Here is an 18,107-nt window from a genome sequence, read left to right as displayed (position 1 = left end):
CCCTCACTTTGAATTCATGTCCAAGTCGCAAAGACCCCGAGTGGCACCAAGGCCGTGGTCTTTCTGTTTTGTGCTCCCGCAGTTCGCAGTTCGGCAGGGCCTTGTTCCAAGCACCATCCCTCAGGGCACAAGCGAACAGGGACCTCACCTGACACAGCTCTCGGCTAGAGCTCCCAAACCGTTTCCTGCAATACAGGGTGCGGAGAACAGGGAAATTCCAGCTCCGCGGGGCATTACACTCAGGAACGGGGTCACCGGCAAGAAATGCTGGCAGGGCTCATTACAAATGTCTGTGCTGCCGGGCCATGTATTGTTTGGCTAGAAGGCGTAGGCTTCTCTCAGACAGAAGGAATGTCCAGAAGCATTTCAGACAGTGAGAGACATTCTCTGAAGCCAGCTCCACAGCTCCCCTTCATACCGACGGCTAGGAGCAAGCAGCTGAATACACTAGCAAGCTCGCCAAAGCAGGGTTCCCCCAGTGCATAAGTAAGACAGCAGATGAGGTGCCTTGCGTTGGCTTGATAACCCTTAGGGTAGTTTCTCGATGGCCCCCCAAGTGCCTTGGGCCCTGCCTCTGGGAGCCAGAGCTGGTGCCACCTTCCTCTGGACATCCGGTACACCAGGGTCGAAGACCCCAGCGAGGCCACGTGCAGGAAATGCAGTGGCAGCAACGACCGCCGAGCCAGCCAGAAGGAGCAGGCACGTGAAGGAAATGTCTTTGAAACGACTCAAAAATCCCACCCATGGTGCATCTCCACCGTCCCAGGTTCTTCGTCCTCCCTTTGGTACAGGCAGCCCATCCCCTATTCAAGGTCACCACGCCCTAAGCTGACTCCCAGACCTTCAATTCCTAGACCTATGTACCTACTAACTGGTGGTGACGGGGTCGTGTCACATCAGGGCACTTGAACATCACAATGGGACTCGACGGCCAGGACGCACAGAATGTTCCAAGTCTCCTTCCCGGTCTGACGTGCGGCGATTCTAAGTAAGCACGCATGCCTAAAGGAGCTTGTCCTCCTCTCCAGCTCCGAGCATTTTACTTCATGACGAAATCCCCCTGGTCCTCTCCGAGAGGCTGGGACTCGGCGCTCACCACGTGCAGGATGAACGGGACGAGAAGGACTCACCAAATAAACCTGCAGCTGGAGTTACAGGCCCTGGCGGCCGGGTCCTCTAGGCCAGTGGTCGGCAAACTCATTAGTCAACAGAGCCAAATATCAACAGTACAACGATTGAAGTTTCTTCGGAGAGCCAAATTTTTTAAACTTAAACTTCTTCTAACGCCACTTCTTCAAAACAGACTCGCCCAGGCGGTGGTATTTTGTGGAAGAGCCACCACACTCAAGGGGCCAAAGAGCCGCATGTGGCTCGAGAGCCGCAGCTTGCCGACCACTGCTCTAGGCAAACAAGTGCTTCGAACAACACAGAACTAAGTTCTCCACCGCACCCGAGTGTCCAGTCCCTCTCAGTGCCCAGAAGACAGCGTGCCCTCAATGAAACACTGACGGTAAAACATCTCTGTAGAGTGACCACGCTGAGCACTGTATACATATCACCTAACCAAATCCTCAGCATCCACCTGCATCTGATACACAGGCAAACTGAGGCTCAGAGAGGTTATGGCACTTGCCAAGTTTGCACGGCCAAGAAGAGGCCGGTATTCAAAGGGCATCGGCTGGCAGCTTTCTCTCAGAGCAGTTCAGAAAAAAAGTTCTTTGTACTGTACTTGTCACTTTCCTGTACGTTTTGTTTCAAAATGTTAAAAAAATAACATTTTGTCCCATGTTTCAGCCCGGCCGGCATGGCTCAGTGGTTGAGTGTCGACCTAGGAACCAGGTCACGGTTCAATTCCCGGTCAGGGCACATGCCTGGGCTGTGGGCTTGACTCTCCAGGAGGGGGCATGCAGGAGGCAGCCGATCAATGATTCTCTCTCATCACTGATGTTTCTCTCTCCCTCTCCCTTCCTCTCTGAAACCAGTAAAAATACATTTAAAAATATATATATATAAATAAATGTATTTTTCAACTTCCACTTAATTGGCTTTTGGTAAAAGACTACTTACTCTGCACTGGCAGGTGGTAAAAGCTTAGGACCATCTCCCTGGTTATTGTCACAGGCGGACTTCCTGGCTTTCTCCTCCCATCTCAGATACTTCCTCCCTCACCAACGGAGACCTCTCCGCCTCAGGACCCTTTTCCCTCTTGTGTTTCCCAGAATGGCAAGGTGTGCCAGGCGGTGGGGCATGATGGGAAGCCCTGCCCTCCCTGTTCCTCTTGGTCTATGTGTGCGTCAGGTTGTGTGGACTTCACACACACACACACACACACACACACACACACACACACACACACACTCGGCTCCTGCAAGACCTAATTTTAACGTTTTCCTGCTCTGAGACCACACTCTGGAACAGCGAGGGGCCAACCTGCCCGTGCGAGCCTCCCATTGTGAAGGGCACGCAAAGTCAGGATGCCGCAGGCCCGCAGGATGTGACTCAGCATCCTGTTTTCAATGTTTGGGGCGACCAGCAGCTTTGGCGCCGAACCCTGCAGCTGACTTCACCTCGCAGGACCACAAACACCAGGTTAATGGGTGGGATGGACACACGGCATCAGCTCTCCCTGCGGGCTGCAGGGCCCACGCCCTGACTGTCCACCCCTCACCCTGGGCTTCCTTATGAACACCCACTACTTATCTGGATTATCTATCAGGGTGTCTGTCAGGAATTGTTCTTCAGAGGCACTGACCTGGCGGTATTTTAAGGACACCATGAATCAAGCAACTGACCTTGTTTCTCCCTTTGTTTTGACTCCTAGGAAGCTCACGGTCAGGTTGGTAGCCAAACTCTGGTAACTGTAGCAACACTATGCCATACATTCCACATATAAACCTTCCTGACTTCAGCTTACTTCCCCCACTTTCTCCCTGTCCCATGTTTCTAATTTTATAATATATATTATTGATTTCAGAGAGAAAGTTAGAGAGAGAGAGAGAGAGAGAGAGAAACATCGATGATGAGAGAGAATCATTGATTGGCTGCCTCACACCCCTACTGGGGACGGAGCCTGCAACCCATGTGCCCTGACCGGAAATCGAACCGTGTCCTCTTGGTTCCCAGGTCGACACTCAACCACGGAGCCATGGGCCGGGCTCACTTTTCTAATTTTAAATTACATTGTTTCAATGAAATTACTAAGCTGTTTCAAATCCCTTTCCAACAGAGCTATGGCCGAACCAGCACTCACATGCTACCTCTAGAAGGTAGACTCTTTTTTTTAACTTAACATGGAATCCCCAGCATTCGGCACAGGACCCACGACACACACAGGCCCCACATTTAAATCCCCTAAATGGATAAAGAGAGCAAACGGTTAGATAAAAACTGCTTCCACTACCAGGCTGCTTCACAAGAGGCATCTCTCCCTCCTACTGGGCATGGTGGGGCCCAGGGCTTGGGGAGCAGGGGCCGTAGGAAGCCGTCCTGCGTCCAGTTCAGTGGCCTCAACCCCAGCCTTAAAGAGCCACTCCTAAACGTCCCCTGCCATAGACCCGCACGGAACAGGTGGGTCTGGACATGTGGGAAGTGACCAGGGATTTACAGAGGTGGCAGCTGGCCTGGTTGTCTCCAAACCATACCGACGGTCCCCTCGTTTGTGGGAGTTCCGACTGGGCCCAGCTTTGGGGAAACGCCTGGAGAACTCCTGGCAAACATGTGCCAAGCCCTGACCGGGAATTCCTTCTGCCAGCACAGGGTGGCCCGTCGGGAGAGCACCAGACCTTTCCTGAGGGGACCTCCGACAACCTTCTTTGAAACAAAGTCTTTTTAAAAATAGCTACTAAAGTAGCCGTTCAAGAAAAAAAAAAATCTGCAGAAATAAAAATACAAAACATGGTGAAAGTGGGTACAAAGTTCAGTAGAACTTGGAGGGAATTAGGTCAAGCATTGCTTGTTTTTCCTCTTAGCTTCCACTTGGATGACCTTTTGACCTTCGTGGGGAACTGGCCTTGAGTCCACCAATGGAGGAGAAGACGGTCAGGAAGGGTGACAGGAGGGGCCCTCACTCCCATCAATGAAAATAACTCATGGTACCATGTGTCAGGCGGCATCAGGCAAGGACGAGGCACTACACACAGCACAAGACTCTCTAAGCCTCACAAAGACCCTCAGTGTCAGGGAGGGCAGGTGGCTGGCCCAAGGTCATGGTCATGCAGGTGGTCAGGGGGCGGGACCTACACCCCCCCAGAGACCCCACTGTCAGGCACAGGCCAGCCTGTGTGACCTACGTAATCCACACAGCTGTCTCGCCCATCTCACCCCGATGCTCGGGCCACGCCCACAGGCAGGCCAGCTAGGTTTTCTCATCAGCACATCGCCTCCACCATGGGAACCATCAACAATACCATGCCCGCCCCCCAAGTGGGACCCCCACAGGCCAGACTCAGGGTCTTGCCCCCGTCCCTGGCCCAATCCCTCTGCACATCTTGAAGAAGACTCCTCCTTATTGTGATTAATCCTATTTTGATTAATCCTGTTTCTTTCTTGTGGCTTTCCTTGAAGCAGAACAACTCTTTTGGATGCTCCAGCCCTAGGAATTTTCTAATAAGCTGTCCAAACCCAGAGATCTGACCGCAGCGAAACCCATGCCAACGACGAGATCTGAAGGCGAGTCTCTTTTTTCCAAACGGCCACTCCTGAGGGGAGGGCCAGGCGTGCCTGACGAGTGACCCCACTTCTTCTCAGGGGTCAACCTGTTTGCTCCGTCTCAGGGTCAAACCCTAACACTGACCTGGCTAGGTGCCCCACAAACATGTGACCTGGCTCTTAGTGTAGGAATAAAGGAGAAACTCTTGACAGCATGTTACAAATTTACTATGAACGATCAGAAGCACAATGTAACACAGGACTAGACTGGTGGGTCTGAGGACTCCTTCTTGGATTTGGAAACCATCATCTAATCCATCTCTTCACTTTGCAAAGGAGGAAATGGGGGCCCATTTAGCAACTTGCCTAAGGTCGCACAGCAGATGCTATATCTCGGGACAGAACCTAGGCTTTCCGATTCCCTCTCACAGCTTTGTTCCGTTTACTAGGAGGGTGATCACTGGTCACCACTGTTACGATGAAGAGCTTGCAGGAGCATTCCTGTTATGTCACACGCTCCCCTGGCGTGCCAAGTGTGTGGGAAGAATGAGACAGGGGCCCCGAGGCACTCTTTTGAAGTCTAAGTACTAGTATTTAGAAAGTTTAATGAAACCTACTACTCGGAGCAAAATTCATTTTAAGTTAACCTTAATAATAAAGTTAATTAAGTTTCAACAGAATCAAATTAACTTCAGCTCTGTTCTCATTGGTCCCCACTCTAGGATTAGTTTTCCAACAACATGCCAGCTGGTGTGGCTCAGTGGTTGAGTATTGACCTCCAAACCAGGAAGGAGGTCATGGTTCAATTCCTGGTCAGGGCACGTGCCCGGGCTGCGGGCTTCATCCCCAGTAGGGGGTGTTCAGGAGGCCGCCGATCAGTGATTCTCTCTCATCATTGGTCTTTCTATTTCTCTCTCCCTTTCCATTCCTCTCTGAAATCAATAAAAATACATTAAAAAATGTATTTAATGGATACAGAAGGCAAATTCTGATTTTAAAATCAAATGTTCCACCAAACTACCAGGAATAATACCTGGGTTAAACCAAAAGGAACGACAAAACTATATAATGGCTCCAGAATTTTAAAGGTTTGTGTGCTCCAATATTTTAAATTTGGAGTCAATGGGAGGCCGCTGCCTATGAAGCCATGGGGTGGGGACAGGAAGGGACGAGGTGAACACATATTTGCATGTCTCCTGTGAGGAACCAGATCAGAAAGGAAGGGACATCTAACAGTGCCAAACCGCACTGGGGAATTGCAGGAAAAAATCTCGGTCTCTTGTTGCTGTCTGTTCCAAGCCCACTCTGAGTTCCTCGACATGAAACAGACACAGAGGACTCCATTTACGAGACCTCGATGGCCCATCCAGAGGGTGCCGGGTGCTAGGAGGCTAGGAGGCAGGAAGGCCCTGTCCTTAAGGTGGGCATGTGGTCTGGTGGGCAAGTGGCCATCATACTACAGAGCAAGGACCAAGTCCCCAGGCAACACTAAAGAGAGAGAAATGCCTGTGGGAAGGAAATGGAAGGCATGAATCACCCCCACGGAAGCTGGGCCCGGAGGGAGGCACAGAGAGGGGCATCTGTCGGATGTCTACCGTGGGAGAAGAGATTCGTGCAGTGATCACATTTAATTCTGACAGCAACCTACGAGCTGTGTATGGTCTTGTTCACTGGAAACGGAGGCCTGCCCAAGGTCACAGAAGAGCCGGCTGAGTGACAGATGACAGAGGTCGGAGCCAGCCCTGTTTCTCCCTAAGACCAAAGCTTAGGGGAAAATCGGTGAGGGGTCAGTGGAGATGGTTATTTCAGAGGCCAATATTCAAAGTGGGTGCGAATCCGGGTGATGCCACGCCTCCCGATGCGGGCGAGGGTGTCGGTGTGAGCAGAGATCACGGTGGTCGCCTGTGTGGTGGTCGATCCCTGTGGCGTCCTGATGCTCCTCTTCCCACCAGGACTGAGCATCCCTGACGTGGCCTCACCTTCACACCAGACACACCTGCTCCTTCTGTAACACTGAATGGACACCTGCTCTGGTGCACGATTGCTTTCTCGACATTGGATGGGGGCATCTCAAGAACTCCCCGGCCCCTGGTGCAGGCACCACAGCTGAGTCCCTATCCCAACTGTTGTGGGGTAAGGGGACAAGGTGGGAGAGCGGCTCCCTTCGTTAGGTGACCCTGTCCGGGGAAGGTGATGGCTGGGCACTTCCGAGATGGCATTCAGTTCCTCCTGTCGGCCTTGAAGCAGCGAGCTGCCTCAGCTGCGACAGCCGAAAGGAAACGAACTCTGCCACGAACCAGTGTGTCTTTGGAAAAGGACCCGAGCCTTGGATGAGACCCTGGACTGGCCAACATCTTGACTTGCAGCCACGTGAGACCCCAAGCAGAGGATCCAGCTAAACCGTGTCCGGATTCCTGACTCATGGAAACTGGGAGATGATAGCCAGACACTGTTTTGGGCCCAGAGTGTGTGGTAACTTGTTACACAGCAACAGCTAACTGAAACAGCAGCTCGCTGCAAAGAGCCGGGATGCAGCGGATGCTGGACACCTCTGGGCAGAACTTAGCCTGGCAGCTTATCATCAGGGATGATCAAGTCCAGGCTGAGAAATCGCCAAGAAAGGCAGGAAGGCACCCCAGAGGGTGGGCGGGGCGTAAGAGAAGTGGTGCTAAATGGAGATGAGGAGGCGTGGTCTGTGGAGACCACCCGGATGCTAAGGGGGAGGAAGAGAAGGCACAGCAGCACTTCTAAAAGTTCTAAGGCAGTGGTCGGCAAACTCATTCGTCAACAGAGCCAAATATCAACAGTACAACGACTGAAATTTCTTTTGAGAGCCAAATTTTTTAAACTTAAACTATATAGGTAGGTACATTGTTATTAACTTAATTAGGGTACTCCTAAGCTGGCCTGTGCTAAAAACTCAAGGGGTCAAAGAGCCGCATGTGGCTCGCGAGCCGCGGTTTGCTGACCACTGTTCTAAGGAGAATGGGGTCCTCTGAGGAATTCCAGGTCAAGACCACAAGGGGAGGGAATCGTGGAGGAAAAGGCAGAGCGGTAAGGGACTTGACAGTTGACCACTGAAACCAGATAAAATAGAGAAGACTAAATCCTGCTGCTCTGGCCCAAACATTTGCTTGGCCAGGCAAGAGAAAAATTAAAAGAACTCTCATGAACATGTTCATGTGCTTGATTTGGAAATGCTGAAAAGCAACAACAACAACATTCACTCCTGATCCTCACAACCATCTTCTCTCCTGGGGCCCCGCCTGGCACACAACCACGCACATCGCCTGCCAGGCGGAGGCAGCTCCCAGGACGGCGAGGGAGCCAGGAGCCGCTGCCAGCAGGGCCATCTGCTCACCAATTCCCACAGTCTGAACGGCACGGCTTCCAAAAGGGGATTGCCGGAGGCCGGGGCAGTCTGCGCATGCAGAGCCGGGGAGAGGAGAGGGAACGGGGCCGGCACTGCTCTGCGGCGTCAGCTCCATTCTGGGCGGGAGATGATCGGTTCCTGAGAAGTTTTCCAGGCGGCCTGCAGAGAAACCGTCGGAACAGCAACACTGATTCTGCAAGTGTGCGCTGCTAGCTGCATGTGAGGGGGATGCAGCCAGGTAAGGGGTGCAGAGCACGCGGTGGTGGAACTTCTCGGAGCCGGCCCAGCGTGACACCACAGACACGACTCCTGCAGGGGGTCGGCCCCTCTAGTTCAATGCTGTGAACCAACCGATCTGAGCAGCATCTTAGGAAGACCAAACCCAGCAACGGCTCTCCAAGCCCATCGTGGACCTGACTCTGGGAGAGGAGCCCATGCCATCTACTGATGACCTGAAAGGTCGTCGTTTACCTCTGTCTTAGATGGACAACTGAGACCCGCAGAGGTGCAGGCACGCGCAGAGGTGCAGGCACGCGCAGAGGTGCAGGCACGCGCAGAGGTGCAGGCACGCGCAGAGGAGCAGGCACGCGCAGAGGAGCAGGCACGCGCAGAGGAGCAGGCACGCGCAGAGGTGCAGGCACGCGCAGAGGTGGCAGGAACACACAGAAGTGCAGGAACGCGCAGAGGAGCAGGCACGCGCAGAGGTGGCAGGAACACACAGAAGTGCAGGAACACACAGAAGTGCAGGCACGCGCAGAGGTGGCAGGAACACACAGAAGTGCAGGAACGCGCAGAGGAGCAGGCACGCGCAGAGGTGGCAGGAACACACAGAAGTGCAGGAACACACAGAAGTGCAGGAACACACAGAAGTGCAGGCACGCGCAGAGGTGGCAGGAACACACAGAAGTGCAGGAACGCGCAGAGGTGCAGGCACGCGCAGAGGTGCGGGCACGCGCAGAGGCGCAGGAACTGGGCGGCTAGAGCAGGAGCCAGACCCCCCAACCTACATCTGCCTGGCCCTGAACCCCACATTTTTCCTCCACGGGACCTTGCTCGTTCTCGTACGTGTACGTAATTTACTGCAGGCTCAAAACTACGTTAATATATTTAAACTGCTGAAATGCTACGTGCAGGCAGGGAACAAGGCCCTGCCACTGAGGGAAGCACCAGGCACGAAAGCACAAGTACCTGCCACCTTAGGCCGGTGTGGTACTTGGAAGAGATGGAGAAACCCAGAGCTACCTGTTGCCTCTGCAGAGAGGGGAGTGGCAAGCCTGTGGGGTGGGAGCCCGTGGACCTGGCTGTGAGGATGTGGCCAGGTGAAAAAGAACTGGCTTAAGAGAAAGAGCGTGGTCGGGGAGCAGGGAGAAGGACTGAAAAACAGCATGTGCAAGAGGGGATGACCCCATAGATGAAACCATCAATTAAGGGTAGACGGAGGGGAGGGGAGGGGAGAGGGAGGGGAGGGGAGGGGAGGGAGAGAGAGAGAGAGGAGAGAGAGAAATAACCTGTTGCCCCCAGTTTTTCTCACTTACCAACATCCTTTAGAAACTAAATCATGTCAGTTTACCTTCGGGATCAATTTGAAGCAAAGAGAAATCTGCTCTCCCTAACTTTCCTCCCCCAAAACAAGCCAAACCAACAGACTATTCCATACATTTTTTTCTCTAGGGCAGGCTTGGAGAGAAAAGGCCTGAAAATGCAAGTTATTACATGGATGCGGTTGAGTGTCGGTCAAAGCTTAAACCGGGACACCAGAACTGTTCTTGTCTGGCTAGAAGGTGAGAGAGCAGGTTGGTGTCTCTGCCTGAACATGAGGAGGGCAGAGGGACGGGAAAAGGAATCTAAGAGGACAAGCTCAGAATTCGGTCCCCAACTCCAGCCAGGGTCCCCCAGGCTCACAGTGGCACTGGGGACCCGCTGAGAGCGGGGGAGGGGAACTCAGAGTGGTCCTCAGAGGGACCTGGCATCCTGGGAAGCAGCACCACAAGTCAGTGGTGGCCCTCGGTCCGGCTGGGTGCTGCCTCTGGACACCTGGGTGACCTCAGGCAGGTTCTCTCCCTGTAGGAGACAGTGATCCAACTGAACTGAAGTGGTTCCAAAAGGCAGAGCAGGAAGATAGGCGCAGGTGCTAGAGACACGGGAGGCCTTGCTTTGAATGCAGCTCGTCCCACGTATAACTTGGGGCCTCAGGCTCCTCCTCTGTGAACTGGGAAAATACTCCCCCCATAGGATTGTTGTGGGATTAACGATGGCAACATACACTGAGTGGCCAGATTATGATGATCTCTGAACGCATAATAATCTGGCCACTCAGTATATATGTGTATATATATATATATTAGAGGCCTGGTGCATGAATTCGTGCATGGGGGTGGGGTCCGGCCAGCCTAGCCAGAGGGAGGGGACATGGGCAGTTGGCCAGCCTGCCTGCTGGTTGAACTCCTGGTCAAGGGGACAATTTGCATATTAGCCTTTTATTATATAGGAGGATATACACTGAGTGGCCAGATTATTATGCGTTCAGAGATCATAACAATCTGGCCACTGAGTGTGTATCATGGGGCTTCCTTTCCTCGTGAGGTCCTCTCCAGCTCCAAACTGTGAAGAGAATGGGGCCTTCTATGGCCAGAAGGGCAAATACATACTTTCATATCACAGCTGTTTGTAAGTTCTCTTTAAAAAAAAATAATATATATATATTTATTGATTTCAGAGAGGAAGGGAGAGGGAGAGAGAGAGAGAGAGAGAAACATCAGTGATGAGAAAGAATCATTGATTGGCTGCCTCCTGCAAGCCCCACACTGGGGATGAAGCCTGCAAGCCAGGCATGTGCCCTGACCGGGAATCCAACCATGACCTCTGGTTCATCGGTCGACACTCAACCAGTGAATCACACCAGCCAGGCCTGTTTGTAAGTTCTTAACTGAAAACACTGCAAAACACTATGCTGTCCGCCAATGAAGGGCAATGAAAGAAAACCAAAAATAGCTCTTTGCCCCAAAGACCATCTCATTGAGAGATCTCTGTCCTGGGCCAGAGCCCTGAAGGAAAGGAATGGGGGGTTAAAGGGTGAAAGAGATTCTGACTCCAGGTAAGGGCTGGAGGGAGGCTGGGGGCAGGGACACGGGCGCCTGCAGCTGCTCTGAGGGCCCCGCACGGAGGTCACGGTGACAGCCCTACTCCCAGTGCTGCCCCTACACAGTCTCTGAGGAGCAGACCTCCACGCCTCCCCTCCCTGCCTCCAAGCAGAGAGCCGCATGCCAGTGTGCTCTGCACCACGGCCCGTGACTGCCCCCACTTGGGAACCTGGCTGATTCCAGCCTGCCGGCCCTGGCCCGAGACCCTGAGCTACCAAAAACACCAGGTTAAAGAGTCAACGTGTCACCGTCACCGGTGCTTCCTCGAGCATCACGTGAAAATGAGGGCCCAGCGATGGAGATATGGCATCTCTTTGATTTCTGCAGGCTATGGTTTCCCCACACGCATAGGATGTTTGGAAGTCACGTGTGCCACAATAAAAGCATTCTCCCTCCCTTCCCTCAAACACGCAGAAACTTCACCCACGGGCTGAGCATATTCCTAACCGCGTCTGCACGCTGTACTACTCGGGTTTTAACCCGGGGAACATCCTGCTCTCGGGAATGAATGCCAGCTTCTGATCACATATTTCCTTTTCCAATTAATTTTCCTCCTCCGCACAAGATGAAACCGATTTTTTTTTTTTTTAAAGGACCATGTCCCAGAAACTGTTTACTCTTCTGAACTGTAAGAGTCAGAGTTTAAGAATGGTTCCCTGGCACAGAGGAATACATTATATAACGAAGCGCTAAATCTTCTGCAAACCAACAAAATACCCAAAGGGGAAAGCCTTAATTTTGGGGGCAGGGAAAAACAAAAATGCTTCTGGTGTCTACTATTGAATATAGCAACTGAGGACTATGGGTAGCTTCAGGGATTTTTGTAATGAGCATAGCTAGAGATTTCTCACAAGCACCAAAAAACAACAACAAAAAAACACACCTTGAATTAATAAACTTAGAGCACTGAATGTCTGTTTTAAATCAGCCATGTCCTTACCTCAAAAGAAAGATCCTACCAAAAGCAGGATAGAAATGTGAGAGCATATCACATGATTTTTTTTAAAAAGCAAAGGGAAGGAAGTATATAATGGTAAAGCAAGGGCGGCAGGATAATGGCAATTCTTTTCCTTCTTTTCTAAACATTACATAATGCTATTAAAACTGTTTATAATTAAGGTGCTACTAAAAAATTGGTGTATCCTATTTTGAGGGTTCTCCCTTTTGGAAAAAAAAAAACCACACAAGAGTATTTCTTACCTGCTTGGAAGAAGACTTCAGAAGGAAAATGAAAAGCCTGCTTACCTGAGGTTTAACTTCCGATCCTCATCGCTGCCAGCCTCCAACTACAGAGAAGAGAGAGAACGTCACATCACAGACAGCACGAGCAGCCAGCCTGCCACACGAGTCCCACATTCCCTGCTCTGGTGTCTGAAGAAGATACAGACCGACGTCCAGGAAACCTGGCGATTTCTAAACAGCCGCACCCTTTCCTCGCCAAGCCTGCTGGGCTGTTCCTCGGGGTCATTCCCACGGAGGAATTCAGAAGTTTCCCAATGTTTACCCACATTCCTTCCACAGTATCTTGGATCAATATCTGGTAACAGAACGTTGCTATCTGGCATTGCTGTCAAGGCACTCAGCAGCCCTCGGGTCTCAACTTTCCTGGGGGGGGGCGGGCGGGCTGGATCTTATCCTGTTTTTCTTTTTTAAGGGAGGGGGGCTGTGTTTTCAGAGAATCCATTTCCTCCTTCAAGCTAGGGCCAGTGGTCGGCAAACTGCGGCTCGCGAGCCACATGCGGCTCTTTGGCCCCTTGAGTGTGGCTCTTCCACAAAATACCACGGCCTGGGCGAGTCTATTTTGAAGTGGTGTTAGAAGTTTAAGTTTAAAAAATTTGGCTCTCCAAAGAAATCTCAATCGTTGTACTGTTGATATTTGGCTCTGTTGACTAATGAGTTTGCCGACCACTGAGCTAGGCCATAACTGAGTGATCAACACCGTTCTAAGCCTCAACAGACGGGTTTTAAAGAAAAAAACCCAACCCAACACACTCCAGGCAAGTCTTTCACAGTGGAAGGTGGCCAGGATCAGGCCGTCTGTCTGTGGGTCTGAAAAGCTCTTGGTGAGTCTCAAAAAGGCTTAAATGTTGAGTATAAAACCTTCTGGGCGATTGATTTATTTATATACATGAAAGAAAGGGACGTTTAATATTTTCTAAAAGTTCAAAGGCCAAGAGGGGAGTCTCCAAAAGTAACCATGACTTAAGCCCTAACTGCAATTTTTCTTTCTCCCGCCCCGCCCTTCAAGGAGAAAACTGAAATGAGAATACACACACACACACACACACACACACACACACACACCAAACAACGGCACCACTGGGACTTGGCGTGTTTTGTATGTCACACAGAGGAGCCCATTGAATGGGAAAGAGAAACCTGGAAAGCAGAGATAGCTGGGAGAGATGCAGGGCTGATGGAGGACAGAAACCTGACAGGGATGGGAAAGGGGTACAGAGCTGATGTAGGGAGGGGCCTGGGCATTAAGGGACACCTGCCAGAGGGTTCTGGAGCCCCTTCATTTTATTAACTATATTTATTAAGTATATATAAGTAGGCACAGGCATGCACTGGTGGCAAGTTCTCACACTTTCCTACTCCATACAGAAGAAGTAGACAAATCAAGGAGGGCTTTGCTGGCCACAGAGCTGTGAGGCTGGGTCTCGAAGTGAAGCGTATGCAAAACCACTCACACCACCACCAACACCACAGACTTCAGAGAGAAGGCTGGGTCTGACGCAGTGGTTCTCACCCAGGGGCAATGTTTCTCAGAAGGGGACCCTGGGCAATGTCTGGAGCCTTTTTTTGGAGGGTGCTACTGGCATCTAGTGGGTAGAGGACAGAGTGCTACTGAACAGCCTACAATCCGCAAGACAGCCCCTCCCTATCCGGTTTGGCTCAGTGGATAGAGCGTCGGCCTTCGGACTGAAAGGTCCCAGGTTCGAGTCCAGTCAAGGGCCTATGCCTTGGTTGCGGGCACATCCCCAGTAGGAGGTGTGCAGGAGGCAGTGGATCGATGTTTCTAACTCTCTATCCCTCTCCCTTTCTCTCTGTAAAAAAAATCAGTAAATATATATTAAAAAAAAAAAAGAAAAAAGAAAGAAAGAAATCTCAGGCCCCAATGTCAGCAGTGCCAATGTACAGAAATCTTGACCCAACCCCCCCCCCCAAAACGAAACTGGAGATTTGCCCCTGAAAATTAGTCATCTTGAATGTTTGTCAAGCATAATGTGATGATCCATTCCTGAAGGTTATTGATTTATCTACTCTGGTGCTACCTGTCCTCATAAAGGGATGAGCCAAGGTTAACCTTAAAATGCTGTAAGTGAGATCATGAAAGATGGGGGTGGGGGGGAAGAGAAAACAATCAAAAGTGCGAGGAGTGTTGCTCTGCTGGCCAGGCCGTGATTTCCCTCCGTTCCCACGCCACTCGGCAGGACAGGCTGGGTCAGGAAACAGCTGTCCTAAGTATCTCTCACTCCAAGAAGAATTTTGATGAATGAGGAAGTGATCTGGGGGTAGATACTTCAAGACCATTGAATTATCTGTGTGTGTGTGTGAGATTCTCTGGATAAAAGGCAAGGGAAGGTCAGTCTGACAAACCACATATGTCAAAAGAGCATACACAAGAGGGAACGCAAATGAGTCGAGGCCCAGAGAGGGGAAGTAGCCGGAGGGAGGTCGGGCTGGAGGCAGAGTCTCTCTGGCCCAAGCCTGCTCGCTCTCTGTTCGGTCTTGCTTCTTCTTCATGCCTCATCCCACCTGGAAGCCTTGCCGTCCAGGAAATCTCCCTGCCTCGGCTGGCTCACTGGGCAACTCATGCTGCTGATGGACTTATCTCAAGTCCAATAAAAGCTGGCTGAGGGTGATTCTATGTTTACCAGGTCCCGGGCACCTTGAGAAAATAATGCTTCATAGAATCACGTAAAATGCCTCTAGTGGAAAAACCCCAAATGTCCAATAAAATGGGGGTACATCTCCACCACGGAAATAAAAAGGAATGAAGTGCTGACATGTGGCACAATGTGGATAAGCCTTGAAAACATGAGGTTAAGTGAAAGAAGCCAAACATAAAAAAGACCACAGTCTATTATCCCACTTATAGGACATGCCCAGAATAGGCAAATCCATAGAGACAGGAAGTGCATTAGTGGTTGTCTAGAGCTGGTGAGAGCAGTGTGGGGGGTCAAGGGTCGGGGGGGAGGAAGGCTCTGGGTGATAGCTAAGGGTGGGGGCTTCTTTCTGGGGGTGATGAAAATGTTCTGGAATTAGACAGAGGTGATGATTGCACAACCTTGTGAAATACCCTAAAAACCACTGAATTATACACGTTCAATGGTGAACTTATATGCATATATGTATGCTAAAAAATAGAAATTTCTAAATGTGTCTTAAGTCAGGGCTAGATCAGGGGCGAGTAACACAGGGAACATGGGGTCTGGAAGCAGAGACCCAGGCTGAGAGGCCCTTCCTGGAGCTGAAGCCTTCATGCCTCTCACATCGTTTTTGAGAAGGAAACACGAGATTAAGTGCATAGAGGCACTTGGTCAACTGCAGGGCAGCCATGATGGGAGGACAGATGTCTCTGTGGACAGGACAGAAGCTGCTAGTGCTGCAGCCTGACTTCCAGGTTCTTTCTCAGTGTGCAGAGGAGGGAACTGTTAGAATCTTCTGTCTGTAGCCAAGACAACTCATCAGCGGCCTTTCCGCGTGAGGAGGGGGCAAGCCACTCTGAGAATGTTCCTGCCAGGCGAAAGAGCTACCCCACCAGGAGCCGGTGGGACAGACCGGGCCGCTTAAGCCAAATACAGGCCCTCATCTCTCCGTCTCTCGCAGACACACACAAAACCTTCCCTGCTATCGGTCAACTTCCCCCGCAGAGCAGGGGCCTGACTCGCAGATGCTGGAGGGGCCACTTCCTGGGCCGCCGGGGGCTCCTCCTCCTCCAGCCTTCTCTCCCTTCTCCAAACAGTGCCTGGTCTCCTCCTCCAGCTGCTCCGTCTGCAAGCCAACACTCAGCCTGGCCGTGGAGATGAGTTTAGACCAGAGGCCTTAACTGGTTCTCCAAGAGAAGGTGAGCAAGGGCAGAGACAAGAGCCTCAGCCCTGCAGCTGCAGCAGTGACCTGCTCAGAGGGTCCAGACCCAGCCTGGCCCCGTCCAGCCCGACTGTGGAGACTCAGAGGACCAATTCCCCAACTGACCCCGGGACAAGGAGCCAGCCACACACATAGGCCAGGTCACACACAGTCTCACAGAAACCCGTGCAGGGCAACCATGCATCCCCAGAATGCATCTGTGCAGCCGGGGAAGCCCCAGCATCAGCCTCTGCCACACAGCCCGATGCACGTAAAACATGCAGCCGCCAGTGATATGACAAAAAGGAAAGACCCAGACTGGGCTGCACACAAAGACATAAGACACACGGTCACTGCCACAGGGACACAGGCACAGCCACTGCCACCGGGAGCCAGAACCCCAGGGGCGTGCCATCGGGGGACACAATCTCACACAGTCACAGGGCACCCGGTGGCCTCTCTCACAGCATCACACAGGCAGTTTCCGGAACACAGGCCACAGAGTCACAGGCAGCGAAAGTCACACACAGCCTCACAGACACACCGCCAGGCGCTCAGGGAAAGGGCCGAGACCAGCCACAGGGACACAAATCTCAGAACCCGCCTCTCACACAGTCGCCCCATTAGGTGTCCCAGGCGCACATCCAGTCTCCTGCACAGTCACCCCCCAGACGGGGGTCACTGTCACACACAGTGTCTGCACAGTCACCCCCAGGCTGGGGTCACAGACAGCTTCACTGCATAGTCAGCCCCAGTCGGGGTGACACCCGCACATACAGTCACCCCCCAGACGGGGTCACTGCCACACACAGTGTCTGCACAGTCACCCCCAGGCAGGGGTCACTGCCAGACACAGTGTCTGCACAGTCACCCCCAGGCTGGGGTCACAGAGAGACAGCTTCACTGCACAGTCAGCCCCAGTCGGGGTGACACCCGCACATACAGTCACCCTGAGACGGGAGTCACACCCACATACACAGTCACCCTGAGACGGGAGTCACACCCGCAAACACAGTCACCCTCAGGTCCTGCCGTCACCCTCAGCCGGGGCCACAACTTCACACAGTTGCGCACAGGGCCCCCCTGGCCCCCCAGTCCGGCTGCCCAGGCGGGGTCGTACAGCGCCGCCCCGCAGGCCCCGGCCCGCTCGCTCGCAGCAGCCCCCTCGCCGCCGGGAGCCCTCCGCCCCGCACTCGCGGCCCAGGCCTGGCGCGGCGGCTGCTCGGCCGGCCCGGGCTCACCTCGCTGTTGCTGGCGGAGGAGGCGGCGCTGGGCGTCGGCGAGCGCTGCAGGGTCACCAGGGCCATGGCTGCGGCGCGGCGCGCGGGTGCCACCGAGGCCTCGGGCTAGAGCCGCCGCCGCAGCCGCCCGGGCCGGGCCCGGGGCGCTCCTAGAGCCGCGCACCGGCGGCCGGGCCGAGCCGCGCCGGGCCGGGCCCGCCCCTCCCCGTCCGCGTCCACCGCCCCCGCCCCCCGCCTTCCGCCTCCCGCCTCCCCCGCCGGCGCGCGCCAGGCCTGGAGCGGGGGCGGGGGGGCGGGCGGGGCGGGCGCGAGGGGCGGGGCGTGGGGCGGCGCGCGTGCGCGTGCGCGGCGCGGGAGCCACAGCGACGGGGCGGCCCTGGCTGGCTCGCCAGTCACGTTCCCCGCGCGCCCAGCACACGCGCTCTTGCCCGCGCGCCCGGCCCCCGCCCCCCCGGCTTGGGGGACGCGGCTGCGCGCGCCGGACATCAAGTCCGGCTCCTGAGGCTCGGGGGGCTGCACTGGCGGGGAAACTGAGGCCAGGTGGCCGCGCAGCCGGGACTGCCCGGGAGAGGGTGGGGAGGCAGAAAATTAAAGCCTCCCTCATCCCTGCCCAGCACCCGACAGGCAGTC

General features: G+C 53.4%; 1 protein-coding gene across 1 annotated transcript in view; it reads right to left on the bottom strand.

Moving 5' to 3' along the window:
• Positions 1–17,658, bottom strand: part of SSH1 (slingshot protein phosphatase 1) — a 50,159-nt gene extending 32,501 nt beyond the window's left edge. The window contains exons 1-2 of the mRNA XM_054712532.1: positions 17,478–17,658; positions 12,406–12,446 (exon numbers count right to left, since the gene is read on the bottom strand). Coding sequence (XP_054568507.1) covers positions 12,406–12,446; positions 17,478–17,543 — 107 coding nt within the window. The 5' untranslated portion in view covers positions 17,544–17,658. The remainder of the gene's footprint in view (positions 1–12,405; positions 12,447–17,477) is intronic.
• Positions 17,659–18,107: the final 449 nt, after the last annotated feature.

The sequence above is a fragment of the Eptesicus fuscus genome, chromosome 23, assembly GCF_027574615.1.
Source record: "Eptesicus fuscus isolate TK198812 chromosome 23, DD_ASM_mEF_20220401, whole genome shotgun sequence".
NCBI classification, from domain to species: Eukaryota; Metazoa; Chordata; class Mammalia; order Chiroptera; family Vespertilionidae; genus Eptesicus; species Eptesicus fuscus.
Note: the sequence above shows the minus strand (reverse complement) of the source record. Positions and strands in the feature narration are given on the sequence as shown.